The 18,271-nt window shown below is 39.8% G+C and overlaps 1 protein-coding gene across 1 annotated transcript in view; it reads left to right on the top strand.

The window, feature by feature from the left end:
• The first annotated feature begins 2,544 nt into the window (after positions 1-2,544).
• Positions 2,545-18,271, top strand: part of CEP192 (centrosomal protein 192) — a 1,162,204-nt gene continuing 1,146,477 nt past the window's right edge. Inside the window, exons 1-2 of the mRNA XM_053715857.1 lie at positions 2,545-2,687; positions 3,380-3,554. Of these exons, the coding sequence (XP_053571832.1) occupies positions 3,394-3,554 (161 nt within the window). The 5' untranslated portion in view covers positions 2,545-2,687; positions 3,380-3,393. The remainder of the gene's footprint in view (positions 2,688-3,379; positions 3,555-18,271) is intronic.

Raw genomic sequence — 18,271 nt, 5'->3', positions numbered from 1 at the left:
GCAGTGGCATTTAGCAGCCTTCTAATTACCAAAAAGCAAAGCCAAAGCCATATATGTCTGCTATTTCTGAACAAAGGGGATCCCAGAGAAGCATTTACAACCACTTATGCTATAATTGCATAAGTTGTTTGTAAATAATTTCAGTGAGAAACCTAAAGTTTGTGAAAAAATTTGTGAAAAAGTGAACAATTTTTTTTATTTGATCGCATTTGGCGGTGAAATGGTGGCATGAAATATACCAAAATGGGCCTAGATCAATACTTTGGGATGTCTTCTAAAAAAAATATATACATGTCAATGGATATTCAGGGATTCCTGAAAGATATTAGTGTTCCAATGTAACTAGCGCTAATTTTGAAAAAAAGTGGTTTTGAAATAGCAAAGTGCTACTTGTATTTATGGCCCTATAACTTGCAAAAAAAGCAAAGAACATGTAAACATTGGGTATTTCTAAACTCAGGACAAAATTTAGAAACTATTTAGCATGGGAGTTTTTTGGTGGTTGTAGATGTGTAACAGATTTTGGGGGTCAAAGTTAGAAAAAGTGTGTTTTTTTTCCATTTTTTCCTCATATTTTATAATGTTTTTTATAGTAAATTATAAGATATGATGAAAATAATGGTATCTTTAGAAAGTCCATTTAATGGCGAGAAAAACGGTATATAATATGTGTGGGTACAGTAAATGAGTAAGAGGAAAATTACAGCTAAACACAAACACAGCAGAAATGTAAAAATAGCCTTGGTCCCAAACGGACAGAAAATGGAAAAGTGTTGTGGTCATTAAGGGGTTAAGGAACATAGCCAAATATTGATAAGGCATAAATACAACATTAAATGAAAGCAAAAAAGAAACACGTACCTGCTAAAGCTGTTTAAGAGGCTACTCTATACCATAATGCAGGAAGATTATAACCAAAATGCTATCCTGCATGAAGTAAAGAAAGATCCAGGCCAAAAATCCTTCCTGTCTGTACTTCCTAGTCATACCCATATGATTCCCCTAAAGGTGTATTACTGGCAATGTCACCAGGGGTCGGGGGTGTTAAATTCTTAGAAAAATAAACCAAGTAGTACTACAAAATTAAAAATCCCTATGCTGCTCACTCAGCCTGTATTACTAAATGTAAACTTTGAAGGACACGAGCGTTAAGCTAAGCAGGGCTGTATGTAACAAAGTACCAGCATCCAACTATGCTGGAGAGCCACAGTCCAGTCATTTTGAATAATGTGTCTGGGATTCAGGTGGTCTGAAACCCGGACACATGATTTGAAACCTGGAGGTGTCAACCCTACTGGGACAGAATGAACAACTGGGTGGGACACTGGGACAGCGCCTCTAAACAGGGACAATCCCAGTAAAAGTGGGACTTCTGGTAAGCCTACGTAGAAGACTACTGCCTACTCTGACAAACCTTACGTAACCAACCATGATGATCATGCAATTAACATCAAGGTGGGTGGGTTTGGTCAGGAGTACTGTTGCAGGCTCTCAATATAACAAAAAACAAAACAAAAAAAGGTAATACCACAAGCAGTCTTTATATAAATATTATTTTAAACTTGATTAGATTACTAATTTTTACTTGTGGAACTAGACCAGGGGTGTCCAACGTGCAGCCCATTTGACAGCAAAGTGTCGCTCTCCTGACTTATAGAAACATAGAATATGTCGGCAGATAGGAACCATTGGGCCCATCTAGTCTGCCCAATTTTCTGAATACTTTCATTAGTTCCTGGCCTTATCTTAAATCTAGCATAACCTTATGCCTATCCCATTCATGTTTAAACTACTTTACTGTCTCTACCACTTCTGCTGGATGGCTATTCCACCATGTTTCCACTACTCTCTCTGTAAAGAGAGTGTTTTTTGATGTTTTTAATTTGAAATGTACCTTGGTGTCCTTCACTAACGTCTGTACTTTGGAAAATGTCCCCCACAGCCTTGGCCCGTGCCTATCCCTGATTTTAAGCAACTTTCTAATTTAATCCTATTATAAAATTTTCTTCTTTATCTTGTAATCTTTATTTGAAAAGCGGGATTGAAAGTTTAGGAGCCGGCCCATTTTATGTAAATCTACCAGTAGCACAAGTTTCTGTTTTGCAGTTCAGAATAATAAAATATATGAACCACTGCAATGTAATTAATTGTGTAACCTCAACCAGAAAAAAAATAAGTTTATCGTTTTATTACAAACGAGTTGCACTTTTTAACTTTTATTTCCTTTATAAAAGAAGTTTCATGGCTTACAGAAACGGTAACTGTGCTCAAGAGCAACGCTTCGTAAAACGATAACTATATGGTTAAAACAGTGTTAACATTTACGATAACCACTACAGTACAAATACACAATCACACCGCAGCAACAGAATGGTTAATCATGGACCCCTCGAGCGTATGCACGTCACACGTCAAATGAAATAACTAAACTACTGGCATCTAGAACGCACACGCATTGATCTCCGTCAACGTCGCGCATTTTACATTTTTTACTTCTCGTCCCAATAGGCATTGCGCTTTATTGGACTCCGCCTATTGCAGCTGTCCTGTGTCTTTAGTCCTTTCGAGTGTGTCAGTTTTTACGTGTTTATTTCTTATGTCAACCTTCTTCGGCGCTTGATTTGAAAGTTGATTTTGTTGTATAAGAATTTTCCTATCCTTCTGTGTCCTTGTTGGGACACTTTCAGGTACGTAACTTTATAAGTAAGTAGTGTGGCAAAGAGAGATTAAAGCTTCCTATTATATCTGCGGGGAATGTATAGCTAGCACAGTTTTGTGTATGATCACTGCAGTGGCGATGTTTATGCAGAGTTATATTTCTTGCTATTAATCTCTGTTACGCGGTAATGTAAACTTGTCTAATGGTAAGGGAGAGTTTAGTACTGGTTTTATTATTTACCTAGACACTAAATATATGAATAACTCGCTGCCAGACGTAGTAACTCTCAGATGCCAGAGATTATAGATTCTTTCTTGTTATTTTTTTTATGCTTTTTAACATAGCTATTGATAAATAATTTTGCTGACACATCTCCCGTTGTTTTAACTCCATTTCCATTTTGACACTGTTTATCTTTTTATTTTTAAAGCTGATGATTGGTTTTGACTTTGAAACCCGGTGAAATAGTGATACATAACAAGTAACAACTAGCACAATGGTATTACATACAAAATATAAATAGAGCACAGAATTGAATATTTATTAATGATAATTTGTGCAACAAACTTTTTAGCTTAATATTGGTTGTGTACCCAGGGGGAGAACACTGTAATATTTATTCTCTGGTTTCATGTCTGGTTTCATCAACCCAGTAATGGAATACACTTGATCTTAGCTACTGTTGCTTTTCATTTTCTTTTATGGTTTCTTCCTTTTTAGAGGTGCGTTCTGCCATGACTGAACACTTTTCCAAAATAGAAGACGAAACTTTTCCAAGCTTCTTGGGGGAGTCTGTAAACAGCAGTGAAACATTAGAAAACTGTACCCTTTCTTCAAATCTTGGTTTACCAGTAGCTGCATCTACTATTGCCAAAGCTTGTAAAGACTTTGACAGGTATGTTCTTCTTTTTCTCTTCTTTTTCTCTTCTTTTTCTCTTCTTTTTCTCTTCTTTTTCTCTTCTTTTTCTCTTCTTTTTCTCTTCTTTTTCTCTTCTTTTTCTCTTCTTTTTCTCTTCTTTTTTTCTTTTTTTTTTTCTTTTTTTTCTTCTTCTATAAAAAAAAGTATTATTGAGGACACTCCTAAAGCTTGCTGCTGTCACTCAGCTCACTTTCTTTCTTGCCTTTTTAAAGGGTCATAAAAGTGCAAAATGTAGATGGGGGGGGGCGCTGTATTTGAAGACCAGTTTGGAGATCTAGGCGAGAGCAGAGTTTTGAATGTTGGGATCAGGATTTTATTCGGGAAGCTTTAGGAAGCCATTGAAGGGATTGGCAGAGAGGTGCAGGAGATTAGAGGCGACGTGTAAGGAAGATCAGCCTAGCAGAGTCATTCATTATGGATTGTAAAGGAGATAGACAGCAGCTAGGGAGATCATAGATGATGCAATTGCAATAGTCAAGGTGGGAAATGTTGAGGGAGTAGAATAAAATCTTGTGTGAGGACGTGCCACATTCTGGAGATGGTTTTTTTTTCTTTTGTGCAAATGGCAGGAGTTAGCCAAAGTATTGGTGTTAAAATTGAATGAAAGATATGAAACCTGAGGGATTTCATGAGGGAGCTGAAGGATTAAAGGGACACTGTACCCAAAATTTTTCTTTTGTGATTCAGATAGAGCATGACATTTTAAGCAACTTTCTAATTTACTCCTATTATCAAATTTTCTTCATTCTCTTGGTATCTTTATTTTAAATGCAAGAATGTAAGTTTAGATGCCGGCCCATTTTTGGTGAACAACCTGAGTTGTCCTTGCTGATTGGTGGATAAATTCATCCACCAATAAAAAAGTGCTGTCCAGAGTACTGAAACCAAAAAAAAAGCTTAGATGCCTTCTTTTTCAAAAAATGATAGCAAGAGAACGAAGAAAAATTGCTAATAGGAGTAAATTAGAAAGTTGCTTAAAATTGCATGCTCTTTCTGAATTACAAAAGAAAATATTTGGGTACAGTGTCCCTTTTAAGTACAAAACAAAGCGTTGTGGAACACTAAAAGAAAGTGGTAAAAGGGTAGAGGATGTGCCAGAGGAGGAGACACTAAAGATATGGTTAGACAGATAAAAGGAAATACATAAAAAGGGCTTTGTCTCAACTGCCAAAAGAGAAGTTGGTCAATTAAAGTCTGCAGATAGATTGAGAAGGAGTAAAGGGCCAGTAAACATACCAAAGAATGTTATATAATTCCGCACAGAGTGCAGAATTATATAACATTAGCTTAGCACTAGCTTTACAAAACAAAGGGCTGCATAGATATTTACCTAAGAAACTTTACAGAACGCCGCTCCTTGCTCTACTGAGCGGGTCTGTTTTTTTTCAGAAGCGCATCGTGGCGTGAATATTTTGTATAATACAGTAATTATTTGTGGTATACATTATAAGTTTTAAAAGAGCGCCCCTTCTAGTTATCTATTTGGTTTAGTCTGAGAATAACATGTAGATTTATTTTTTTAAAGTTTCATTGGCTTTTGAAATAGTGACAAAATAAGTTTGTCTATAAAACAATGGGAGCAGCCATGTTGTTACTTTTGTTACCTTCTCTGCTGTGGCCAATTAGGGACAGTTATAAATAGGACACTAGAGTTTGCAGCCAATGACTGTGTAGAATATAACCGTGTTTTGCACTTTCATTTCTAACTGAAGAGCTTACAATTTCAGAATGGAAAAAATAAAGTGGACAAAATAAATAATGAAAGTATATTGCAAAGTTTTTTTTTTTTTTTTTTATTTATACAGTTTATCATTTTATATTATCATCTCTAAGCGTTTAATGTCCCTTTAATGGTATAGTCTACGTCAAAATTCTTTTTGTTTAAGAAGATAAATAATATTGTTTTATTACCCGTTCCCCAGTTTGCATAACCAACATTGTTATATTAATATACTTTTTCTTCTGGGACTACCTTGTATCTAAGCCTCTGTAGACTGCCCCCTTATCTCAGTGCTTTTTACAAACTTGCATTTTAGCCAATTAGTACTGGTTCCTGCATAACTCCCGGGAGTGAGTACATTATCTAAATGGCACACATGAACTAGCACTGTTTAGCTAAAAAAAGGTAATAAAATTTGCTGAGATAAGAGGCGTCCTGCTGGGGCTTAGAAATAGGCAGATATATAGAGGTTATAAAGTATATTAATATAACAATGTTGGCTGTGCAAAAATAAAGTAGACTGTCCCTTTAATGCTTGCAGTCTCTGTGGAATGTTGGTGTGAAATCCAGATTGCAATGGATTGAGGAGGGAGCTTGATGTGAGTAAATGTAATAGACTTGTATACTTGAGGTAAAGGGGAGTAGGAGAAAAATGCGGTAATAGAAGGGGGAGGTTGAATAGAGAGAGAATTTTTCTGAGGATAGGTGTAACTAGTGCATTTTATACCAGTGCTGACGGAGAGTTTGAAGATGTGTGGTGATTGAATTAAGAGTAGAAGAGGGGTAAGTCTAGTTATAAGGGGATGGGATCAAGGAGAAAGTTATTGAGGTGGGAGTATAATAGAAGGGCAGAAACTTAGTTGTTCAAGTGGCTGGCAAAAATCATGAGATAGAAATCGTAATAAGAGGTGGGACTGGGCAGAGAAAATAATTTCTCTTGTAAGGTGTATCCAGTCCACGGATTCATCCATTACTTGTGGGATATTCTCCTTCCCAACAGGAAGCTGCAAGAGGATCACCCACAGCAGAGCTGTCTATATAGCTCCTCCCCTAACTGCCACCTCCCAGTCATTCTCTTGCAGCTCTCGACAAGGGAAGTAGCTAGAGAGATGTGGTGCATTAATATAGTTTATCTTCAATCAAAAGTTTATTATTTTCAAATGGTACCGGAGTTGTACTATTTTAGCCTCAGGCAGAAAGTTGAAGAAGAGTCTGCCTGTGGTTTTTGATGATCTTAGCAGCTTGTAACTAAGATCCACTGCTGTTCTCACACATAACTGAAGAGATGGGTAACTTCAGCTGGGGGAATAGCGTGCAGGGTCTCCTGCTCTGAGGTATGTGCAGTTTTAAATTTTTCTAGAGAGATAAGCTAGAAAATGCTGACAATACCGGATTTATTTAAAGTAAGCCTGATTACAGTGATTTAATAACAACTGGTATCATGCTTGCTGTAAAGGGTAATATTTGTATTTACTTCCATTACTGAATAGATATAACGTTTGCTTGAGGTATATAAACGTTTATTATATATTGGTGATAAAACTTTATTCTGGGGCCCAGTTTTTCCACATGGCTGACTAGATTTTGCCTAGGGATAGTTTTTTAAGGTCCTCTCACTGTGAGTACAGGTTGGGAGGGGCCTAGTAGTTTTTGCAGCTTGAGACATCCAGCTTCCCTGAAGGAGTCCCCTGAACATATAGGACCTCTCTAAAGGGTTTTTGTGCCTTCCAAAGTCGTATGGGCAGGTAGGGCCACAGCAGAGCTGTGGCAGTTGGTTGTGACTGTTTAAAAACGTTTATATCGTTTTTTTGATCCGGTTTTGAAACTAAGGGGTTAATCATCCATTTGCAAGTGGGTGCAATGCTATTTCAGTCTATTATACACACTGTCAAAATTTCCTAAGATTTACTGCTTTTTTCACTGTTTTGCAGTTTCTGTGATTGTTTTTTTTTTTCTCCTAAAGGCACAGTACCGTTTATTTTTTGCTTGTTCACAGTTATTAAAGTGTTTTCCAAGCTTGCTTTTCTCATTACTAGTCTGTTTAAACATGTCTGACTTAGAGGAAACTCATTGTTCATTATGTTTAGAAGCCATTGTGGAACCCCCTCTTAGAATGTGTACCAAATGCACTGATTTTACTATAGATTACAAAGACCATATTCTGGCTATAAAAAATTTATCACCAGAATAAATTGACAAGGAGGAAGTTATGCCGTCTAACTCTCCCCACGTGTCAGAACCTATAAATTCCGCTCTGGGGACGCCAAGTACATCTAGCGCGCCCATTGCATATACCTTACAAGACATGGCGGCAGTTATGAATCATACCCTTACAGAGGTATTATCTAAACTGCCAGGATTGCAAGGAAAGCTCTGCGACTAGAGTAAATACAGAGCTCTCTGACGCTTTAGTGGCTATGTCTGATACACCCTCACAATGTACTGAAGCTGAAGCAGGGGAGCTTCAATCTGTGGGTGACTTTTCTGATTTAGGGAAGATACTTCAACCTGATTCTGATATGTCTACATTTAAATTTAAGCTTGAGCACCTCCGCGTATTGCTCAGGGAGGTCTTAGCAACTCTGGATGACTGTGACACTATTGTAGTCCCAGAGAAATTATGTAGATTGGATAAATTCTACTTACACTGATGTTTTTCCAATCCCTAAAAGGTTTTCTGAAATTATTACTAAGGAATGGGATAGACCAGGTGTACCGTTCGCTCCCCCTCCTGTTTTTAAAAAGATGTTTCCTATAGACGCCGCTACACAGGACTTATGGCAGATGGTCCCTAAGGTGGAGGGAGCAGTTTCTACTCTAGCTAAGCGTACCACTATCCCTGTCGAGGACAGTTGTGCTTTTCTAGATCCAATGGATAAAAAATTAGAGGGTTACCTTAAGAAAATTTTTATTCAACAAGGTTTTATTCTCCAGCCTCTTGCATGCATTGCCCCAGTCACTGCTGCTGCGGCTTTCTGGTTTGAGTCTCTAGTGGAGGCTCTACAGGTTGAAACCCCATTGGAAGATATTATTGACAAGCTTAAGGCTCTTAAGCTAGCCAATTCATTTGTTTCTGACGCCGTTGTTCATTTAACCAAACTAACGGCTAAAAATTCAGGTTTTGCTATTCAGGTGCGTAAAGGGCGCTATGGCTTAAATCCTGGTCAGCTGACGTGACTTCAAAGTCTAAACTTCTCAACATTCCCTTCAAAGGACAGACCCTATTCGGGCCTGGACTGAAGGAGATCATTTTTGACATCACTGGAGGGAAAGGTCACGCCCTTCCTCAAGATAGGTCCAACAAATTAAGGAGCAAACAGTCTAGTTTTCGGCCCTTTCGAATCTTCAAGATTGGCGCAGCTTCAACTTCCTCTAACACAAAACAAGAGGGAACGTTTGCCCAGTCTAAGCCGGTCTGGAGACCTAACCAGGCTTGGAACAAGGGGAAACAGGCCAAGAAGCCTGCTGCTGCCTCTAAGACGGCATGAAGGAGTAGCCCCCGATCCGGACACGGATCTAGTAGGGGGCAGACTCTCTCTCTTCGCCCAGGCTTGGGCAAGAGACGTCAAGGATCCCTGGGCATTGGAAATTGTGTCCAAGGGTTATCTTCTGGAATTCAAAACCTCTCCCCCAAGAGGGAGATTTCATCTCTCACTTCTATCTGCAAACCAGATAAAGAGAGAGGCATTCTTACATTGTGTTCAAGACCTCCTAGTTATGGGAGTGATCCACCCAGTTCCGCAGAAGGAACAGGGACAGGGCTTCTATTCAAATCTGTTTGTAGTTCCCAAAAAAGAGGGAACATTCAGACCAATCTTAGATCTCAAGATCTTAAACAAATTTCTCTTCAAGATGGAGACTATTCGAACCATCCTTCCTATGATCCAGGAGGGTCAATATATGACTACTGTAGACTTAAAGGATGCTTATCTTCACATCCCGATACACAAAGATCATCATCGTTTTCTCAGGTTTGCCTTTCTAGACAGGCACTACCAGTTTGTGGCTCTTCCCTTCGGGTTGGCCACGGCACCAATAATCTTTACAAAGGTTCTAGGGTCCCTTCTAGCTGTCCTAAGGCCGCGGGCTATAGCAGGAGCCCCTTACTTAGACGACATTCTGATACAGGCGTCGACTTTTCAAATTGCCAGGTCCCACACGGACATTGTTCTGGCATTTCTGAGGTCCCATGGGTGGAAGGTGAATGAAGGAAAGAGTTCTCTATCACCTCTAACAAGAGTTTCATTCCTAGGGACTCTGATAGATTTGGTAGAAATGAAGATTTACCTAACGAAGGCCAGATTGTCAAAACTTCTAGACTCTCTTGCCGTGTTCTTTATTCTACTTCTCGTCCTTCAGTGGCTCAGTGTATGGAAGTAATCGGTTTAATGGTAGCGGCAATGGACATAGTACCGTTTGCCCGCCTACATCTCAGACCGCTGCAACTTTGCATGCTCAGTCAGTGGAATGGGGATTACACAGATTTGTCCCCTCTACTAAATCTGGATCAAGAAACCAGGGATTCTCTTCTCTGGTGGCTATCTCGGGTCCATCTGTCCAAGGGGATGAGCTTCCGCAGGCCAGATTGGACTATGGTAACGACAGATGCCAGCCTTCTGGGGTGCAGTCTGGAACTCCCTGAAGGCTCAGGGTTCGTGGACTCAGGAGGAGACACTCCTTCCTATAAACATTCTGGAACTAAGAGCGATATTCAATGCTCTTAAGGCTTGGCCTCAGCTAGCTGCGGTCAGGTTCATCAGATTTCAGTCGGACAACATCACGACTGTAGCCTATATCAACCATCAGGGGGGAACAAGTTGCCCCCTGGCAATGTTGGAGGTTTCAAAGATAATTCTATGGGCAGAGGTTCACTCTTGCCATCTCTCAGCTATCCATATCCCAGGAGTAGAGAACTGGGAGGTGGATTTTCTAAGTCGGCAGACTTTTCATCCGGGGGAGTGGGAGCTCCATCCAGAGGTATTTGCCCAGCTGATTCAACTATGGGGCAAACCAGAACTGGATCTCATGGCGTCTCGTCAGAACGACAAACTTCCTTGTTACGGATCTAGGTCAAGGGATCCCCAGGCAGCGCTGATAGATGCTCTAGCAGCGCCCTGCTCCTTCAGCCTGGCTTATGTGTTTCCACCATTTCCTCTGTTCCCTCGGCTGATTGCAAAGATCAAGCAGGAGAGAGCTTCAGTGATTTTGATAGCTCCTGCGTGGCCACGGAGGACTTGGTATGCAGATCTGGTGGACATGTCGTCCTTTCCACCATGGACTCTGCCGCTGAGGCAGGACCTTCTACTTCAAGGTCCCTTCAAACATCCAATTCTAATTTCTCTGCGTCTGACTGCTTGGAAATTGAACGCTTGATTCTATCAAAGCGTGGTTTTTCCGAATCGGTCATTGATACCTTAATTCAGGCTCGAAAGCCTGTCACCAGGAAAATCTATCATAAGATATGGTGTAAATATCTTCATTGGTGTGAATCCAAGGGTTACTCATGGAGTAAAGTCAGGATTCCCAGGATATTGTCTTTTCTCCAAGAAGGATTGGAGAAGGGATTGTCAGCTAGTTCCTTAAGGGACATATTTCTGCTCTGTCTATTCTTTTGCACAAGCGTCTGGCGGATGTTCCAGACGTTCAGGCGTTTTGTCAGGCTTTAGTTAGAATCAAGCCTGTGTTTAAACCTGTTGCTCCGCCATGGAGTTTAAATTTAGTTCTTAAAGTTCTTCAAGGGGTTCCGTTTGAACCTCTGCATTCCATAGATATCAAGCTTTTATCTTGGAAAGTTCTGTTCTTGGTAGCTATCTCTTCGGCTCGAAGAGTTTCAGAGTTATCTGCCTTGCAGTGCGATCCCCCTTATCTGATCTTCCATGCAGATAAGGTAGTTTTGTGTACCAAACCTGGGTTTCTTCCTAAGGTGCTATCTAATAAGAATATCAATCAGGAGATTGTTGTTCCTTCATTATGTCCTAATCCTTCCTCAAAGAAGGAACGTCTTTTTTACACAATCTTGATGTGGTTCGTGCTTTAAAGTTTTATTTACAAGCTACTAAAGATTTTCGTCAAACATCTGCATTGTTTGTTGTCTACTCTGGACAGAGGAGAGGCCAAAAGGCTTCAGCAACTTCTCTTTCTTTTTGGTTAAGAAGTATAATCCGCTTAGCTTATGAGACTGCTGCCCAGCAGCCTCCTGAAAGAATTACAGCTCATTCCACTAGAGCGGTGGCTTCCACATGGGCTTTTAAAAATGAGGCTTCTGTGGAACAGATTTGTAAAGCGGCGACTTGGTCTTCGCTTCATACTTTTTCTAAATTCTACAAATTTGATACTTTTGCTTCTTCGGAGGCTATTTTTGGGAGAAAGGTCTTACAGGCAGTAGTGCCTTCCGTTTAAGCACCTGCCTTGTCCCTCCCTTCATCAGTGTCCTATAGCTTTTGTATTGGTATCCCACAAGTAATGGATGAATCCGTAGACTGGATACAGCTTACAAGAGAAAACAAAATTTATGCTTACCTGATAAATGTATTTCTCTTATGGTGTATCCAGTCCACGGCACGCCCTGCCATTTTAAGGCAGGTGTTTTTTATTTTTAAACTACCGTCACCACTGCACCCTATAGTTTCTCCTTTATCTTGCTTGTCTTCGGTCGAATGACTGGGAGGTGACAGTTAGGGGAGGAGCTATATAGACAGCTCTGCTGTGGGTGATCCTCTTGCAGCTTCCTGTTGGCAAGGAGAATATCCCACAAGTAATAGATGAATCCGTGGACTGGATACACCACAAGAGAAATAAATTTATCAGGTAAGCATAAATTTTGTTTTATAGTGGAAAACAGACGTTTCTTTCATAAAATTGAGTCCATGAGCCATCATTTATGGGATTTAAGTCCAGTCCTACAGTAATAGGCATAACACCTTACACAACATATCTTTATTCCTTCATATTTACTGATGATCCCTTAGTTTATTGATGGTGCTGATCTACACATCAATTGAAAGGGGTTCTCAGATCAGTGTGAGACCCTTTATGCCCCCCGCGCCATAACACTAAGTGCAGCTCGCTCCTGCTCTGTCTGACAGCAGGAGTGAGCTGCACTTAGTGTTATGGCGCGGTCGGGCCGGGCTGTGACTATACAGCTGGCCCGATGCGCTGTGTTATAAAAACAGACCCGCTCAGAAGAGCGCAGAGAGCGGGTCTGAAAAACTGACATATTTTAAAAAAATTAAAAGGGAAAAAAAGCTTTTATAACGATAGCACTAATATAATGTTATATAATTCTGCACTATATGCAGAATTATATAACATTATTTTTTAGGTTTACTGACACTTTAAATTGGAAAGTTGTTTTAAAATTGTATACTCTATTATTTAATTTGCTTCCTTCTCTTATCCGTTGCTGAAAGGTTTATCTAGGAATGCTCAGGAGCAGCAAATAACCTACGGCTAGATTTAGAGTTTTGTCGGTAAGGACCCGCGTAGCTAACGCTGGCTTTTTTCTGGCCGCACCTTTAAAATAACTGGTATTGAGAGTCCATATAATGTCAGCGTTGGGCTCCAAAAAAGGAGCGTAGAGCATATTTAACGCAACTGCAACTCTCGATACCAGAGTTGCTTTCGGACGCGGCCAGCCTCAAAAACGTGCTCGTGCACGATTCCCCCATAGGAAACAATGGGGCTGTTAGAGCTGAAAAAAAAACTAAAACCTAACACCTGCAAAAAAGCTGCGTTCAGCTCCTAACGCAGCCCCATTGTTTGCTATGGGGAAACACTTCCTACGTCTGCACCTAACACTCTAACATGTACCCCGAGTCTAAACACCCCTAATCTTACACTTATTAACCCCTATTCTGCTGCCCCCGCTATCGCTGACCCCTGTATATTATTTTTAACCCCTAATCTGCCGCTCCGTAAACCGCTGCTACTTACATTATCCCTATGTACCCCTAATCTGCTGCCCCTAACACCGCCGACCCCTATATTATATTTATTAACCCCTAATCTGCCCCCCACAACGTCGCCTCCACCTGCCTACACTTATTAACCCCTAATCCGCCTCACTAACCCTATAATAAATAGTATTAACCCCTAATCTGCCCTCCCTAACATCGCCGACACCTAACTTCAATTATTAACCCCTAATCTGCCGACCGGAGCTCACCGCTATTCTAATAAATGTATTAACCCCTAAAGCTAAGTCTAACACTAACACCCCCCTAAGTTAAATATAATTTAAATCTAACAAAATTAATTAACTCTTCTTAAATAAATTATTCCTATTTAAAGCTAAATACTTACCTGTAAAATAAATCCTAATATAGCTACAATATAAATTAAAATTATATTATAGCTATTTTAGGATTAATATTTATTTTACAGGTAACTTTGTATTTATTTTAACCAGGTACAATAGCTATTAAATAGTTAAGAACTATTTAATAGCTAAAATAGTTAAAATAATTACAAATTTACCTGTAAAATAAATCCTAACCTAAGTTACAATTAAACCTAACACTACACTGTCAATAAATAAATTAAATACAATTCCTACAAATAACTACAATGAAATAAACTAAAGTACAAAAAATAAAAAAGAACTAAGTTACAAAAAATAAAAAAATATTTACAAACATAAGAAAAATATTACAACAATTTTAAACTAATTACACCTACTCTAAGCCCCCTAATAAAATAACAAAGCCCCCCCAAAATAAAAAAATGCCCTACCCTATTCTAAATTACTAAAGTTCAAAGCTCTTTTACCTTACCAGCCCTGAACAGGGCCCTTTGCGGGGCATGCCCCAAGAAGTTCAGCTCTTTTTTGCCTGTAAAAAAAAAAACATACAATACCCCCCCCCAACATTACAACCCACCACCCACATACCCCTAATCTAACCCAAACCCCCCTTAAATAAACCTAACACTAAGCCCCTGAAGATCTTCCTACCTTATCTTCACCATACCAGGTTCACCGATCCGTCCTGAAGAGCTCCTCCGATGTCCTGATCCAAGCCCAAGCGGGGGGCTGAAGAGGTCCATGATCCGGATGAAGTCTTCATCCAAGCGGGAGCTGAAGAGGTCCATGATCCGGATGAAGTCTTCTATCAACGGCATCTTCTTTCTTCGGGAGCCATCATCTTCCATCCGACGCGGAACATCCTCTTCTCCCGACGCCTACTAGCCGAATGATGGTTCCTTTAAATGACGTCATCCAAGATGGCGTCCCTCGAATTCCGATTGGCTGATAGGATTCTATCAGCCAATCAGAATATTCCTACCTTAATTCCGATTGGCTGATAGAATCCTATCAGCCAATCGGAATTCGAGGGACGCCATCTTGGATGACGTCATTTAAAGGAACCGTCATTCGGCTAGTAGGCGTCGGGAGAAGAGTATGTTCTGCGTCGGATGGAAGATGATGGCTCCCGAAGAAAGAAGATTGAAGATGCCGTTGATAGAAGACTTCATCCGGATCATGGACCTCTTCAGCTCCCGCTTGGATGAAGACTTCATCCGGATCATGGACCTCTTCAGCTCCCGCTTGGATAAAGACTTCAGCCGGATCATGGACCTCTTCAGCCCCCCGCTTGGGCTTGGATCAGGACATCGGAGGAGCTCTTCAGGACGGATCGGTGAAGATAAGGTAGGAAGATCTTCAGGGGCTTAGTGTTAGGTTTATTATTTAAGGGGGGTTTGGGTTAGATTAGGGGTATGTGGGTGGTGGGTTGTAATGTTGGGGGGGGGGGTATTGTATGTTCTTTTTTACAGGCAAAAGAGCTGAACTTCTTGGGGCATGCCCCGCAAAGGGCCCTGTTCAGGGCTGGTAAGGTAAAAGAGCTTTGAACTTTAGTAATTTAGAATAGGGTAGGGCATTTCTTTATTTTGAGGGGCTTTGTTATTTTATTAGGGGGCTTAGAGTAGGTGTAATTAGTTTAAAATTGTTGTAATATTTTTCTTATGTTTGTAAATATTTTTTTAATTTTTGTAACTTAGTTCTTTTTTATTTTTTTGTACTTTAGTTAGTTTATTTCATTGTAGTTATTTGTAGGAATTGTATTTAATTTATTGATAGTGTAGTGTTAGGTTTAATTGTAACTTAGGTTAGGATTTATTTTACAGGTAAATTTGTAATTATTTTAACTATTTTAGCTATTAAATAGTTCTTAACTATTTAATAGCTATTGTACCTGGTTAAAATAAATACAAAGTTACCTGTAAAATAAATATTAATCCTAAAATAGCTATAATATAATTTTAATTTATATTGTAGCTATATTAGGATTTATTTTACAGGTAAGTATTTAGCTTTAAATAGGAATAATTTATTTAAGAAGAGTTAATTAATTTCGTTAGATTTAAATTATATTTAATTTAGGGGGGTGTTAGTGTTAGGGTTAGACTTAGCTTTAGGGGTTAATACATTTATTAGAATAGCGGTGAGCTCCGGTCGGCAGATTAGGGGTTAATAATTGAAGTTAGGTGTCGGCGATGTTAGGGAGGGCAGATTAGGGGTTAATACTATTTATTATAGGGTTAGTGAGGCGGATTAGGGGTTAATAACTTTATTTTAGTAGCGGTGCGGTCCGCTCGGCAGATTAGGGGTTAATAAGTGTAGGCAGGTGGAGGCGACGTTGAGGGCGGCAGATTAGGGGTTAATAAATATAATATAGGGGTCGGCGGTGTTAGGGGCAGCAGATTAGGGGTACATAGCTATAATGTAGGTGGCGGCGCTTTGCGGTCAGCAGATTAGGGGTTAATTATTGTAGGTAGCTGGCGGCGACGTTGTGGGGGGCAGGTTAGGGGTTAATAAATATACAGGGGTCGGCGGTGTTAGGGGCAGCAGATTAGGGGTACATAAGTATAACGTAGGTGGCGGTCGGCAGATTAGCGGTTAAAAATATTTAATCGAGTGGCGGCGATGTGGGGGGACCTCGGTTTAGGGGTACATAGGTAGTTTATGGGTGTTAGTGTACTTTAGAGTACAGTAGTTAAGAGCTTTATGAACCGGCGTTAGCCCAGAAAGCTCTTAACTACTGACTTTTTTCTGCGGCTGGAGTTTGGTCGTTAGAATTCTAACGCTCACTTCAGACACGACTCTAAATACCGGTGTTAGAAAAATCCCATTGAAAAGATAGGATACGCAATTGACGTAAGGGGATCTGCGGTATGGAAAAGTTGCGGCTGAAAAGTGAGCGTTAGACCCTTTTTTGACTGACTCCAAATACCGGAGGTAGCCTAAAACCAGCGTTAGGAGCCTCTAACGCTGGTTTTCACGGCTACCGCCAAACTCCAAATCTAGGCCCTAGTTTCTTACTGCTGATTGATGGATGGAGATATATTATATTATATTATATTATATTATATTATATTAATCGATTTGTCATTGGCTCACCCATGTGTTCAGTTAGAAACCAGTAGTGCATTGTTGCTTCTTCAACACATGATACCAAGAAGTAAGCTGGAGATTTGATTAAATTGTAGGTTATACCTAAATCATGAAATAAAAAATGTGGGTTTTATATTCCTTAAGTCTCTGGACATATCTCTAATCCCTTATAAAGGTGGTTTACTAATGATTTATCTCCTTTTCATATGTGTTTGCTTTGTAAGGAAGTGATGGTGTCCCCCCCCCCCCCCCCCCCCACACACACACACACTCTCAGCTTTGTAACCTGTGTGCCGAGTCTTTGTCTATTGTCAGATATGGTCATGCATCATTGCAAGGATCTGTTACCTACCAGGGTTATTTCCTGGACAGTTCTACGGACCTGACTCCTAACATAAAACCATACATTTACTCTGAAATGTCACAACTGATAGCTTTCATGTCTCTACCAGTAACAAACCTTAACAGGCCCTGGGCTCATCCCTAAGGCGTAACCTTTCTAGGTACCCTGTACCCTACAGGACTACAACTGAATTAGAATTCTCCTTCTTAGCTTATGACGATTATTCAGAAACCCATGACTCCCCTTTTGATGAAGTAGCATTTGTTGTCATTTCATTTAAAATTTGAGCGCATACTTTATTGCAGGAAGTTTTTACTTGCCTTGAAGATGGAGGACTCTCCACCTGCAAACAATCTGTGAATAAGATTTTTTTTTTTAAATGAGGTTGAAAGATAAAGACAGTACAAAATTGCCGTATGTACAGCCAGCATAAAACAGATGGTGACAGTCAACAGGGTCATTGTAATACATAACATTGTGAGGTGTTCACACTGCAATACTGCACAAATAGCAAAGCAACATTAAATCAACCTCAGTTTTTCTTATTATGAGCGAGTAAGTCTTGGAACTGATAAAGTACAGAATATAAAGTATAGAATATAACATAATATATAAAATAAAATAAACTCCCTTAGTTGTAAATAGAATCTATAGCAAAGCCTTCAAACTAGCACATAGAGACACTTCTGGGTTCTGTCTTGACCTCAGAGGCCTCAAATGAGGCAACTGAGAGATGTTTTAAGATTGCAGACTTAGTTGGCAAGTAATGTTGATCAGTCCTGCTGATCTAGGTAGGGTAGATAGATTCAGCTCTATGGTATTATGTAAAAGTAAATACTAAGGGAGTAGTTAAGGTTGCAGCTTAGACAAGAAAAGCCACATATGTAGTCCTCCTAATCTAGGAGGCTCATTACATGCGGGGGGGGGGGGGGGGGGGGGATGGTGTTTTAATTGCGGTGGATTGCAGGAACTAAAAGATTGAACTATTATACGTCTGAAGTAAAGGCGGATTATTAGGAAAAATTTACATTCGATGAACCCATGCCAATAGATATATATACCATTACATTTTGGGACAGCAAGGTTATTACAGGACAAAATAAAGAGAAGAATGCAGGAGGCAACACTGAGAATAAGTCACTAGATAAATAGAATACTAACAGGCAATATTATGAGAGACCACCTATGAATCACTTCTGTGGCTAAAATTACATAAATGTGGATGTAAGGCTAATAATATG

This window comes from Bombina bombina, chromosome 5 (genome assembly GCF_027579735.1).
Source record: "Bombina bombina isolate aBomBom1 chromosome 5, aBomBom1.pri, whole genome shotgun sequence".
NCBI classification, from domain to species: domain Eukaryota; kingdom Metazoa; phylum Chordata; class Amphibia; order Anura; family Bombinatoridae; genus Bombina; species Bombina bombina.
Note: the sequence above shows the minus strand (reverse complement) of the source record. Positions and strands in the feature narration are given on the sequence as shown.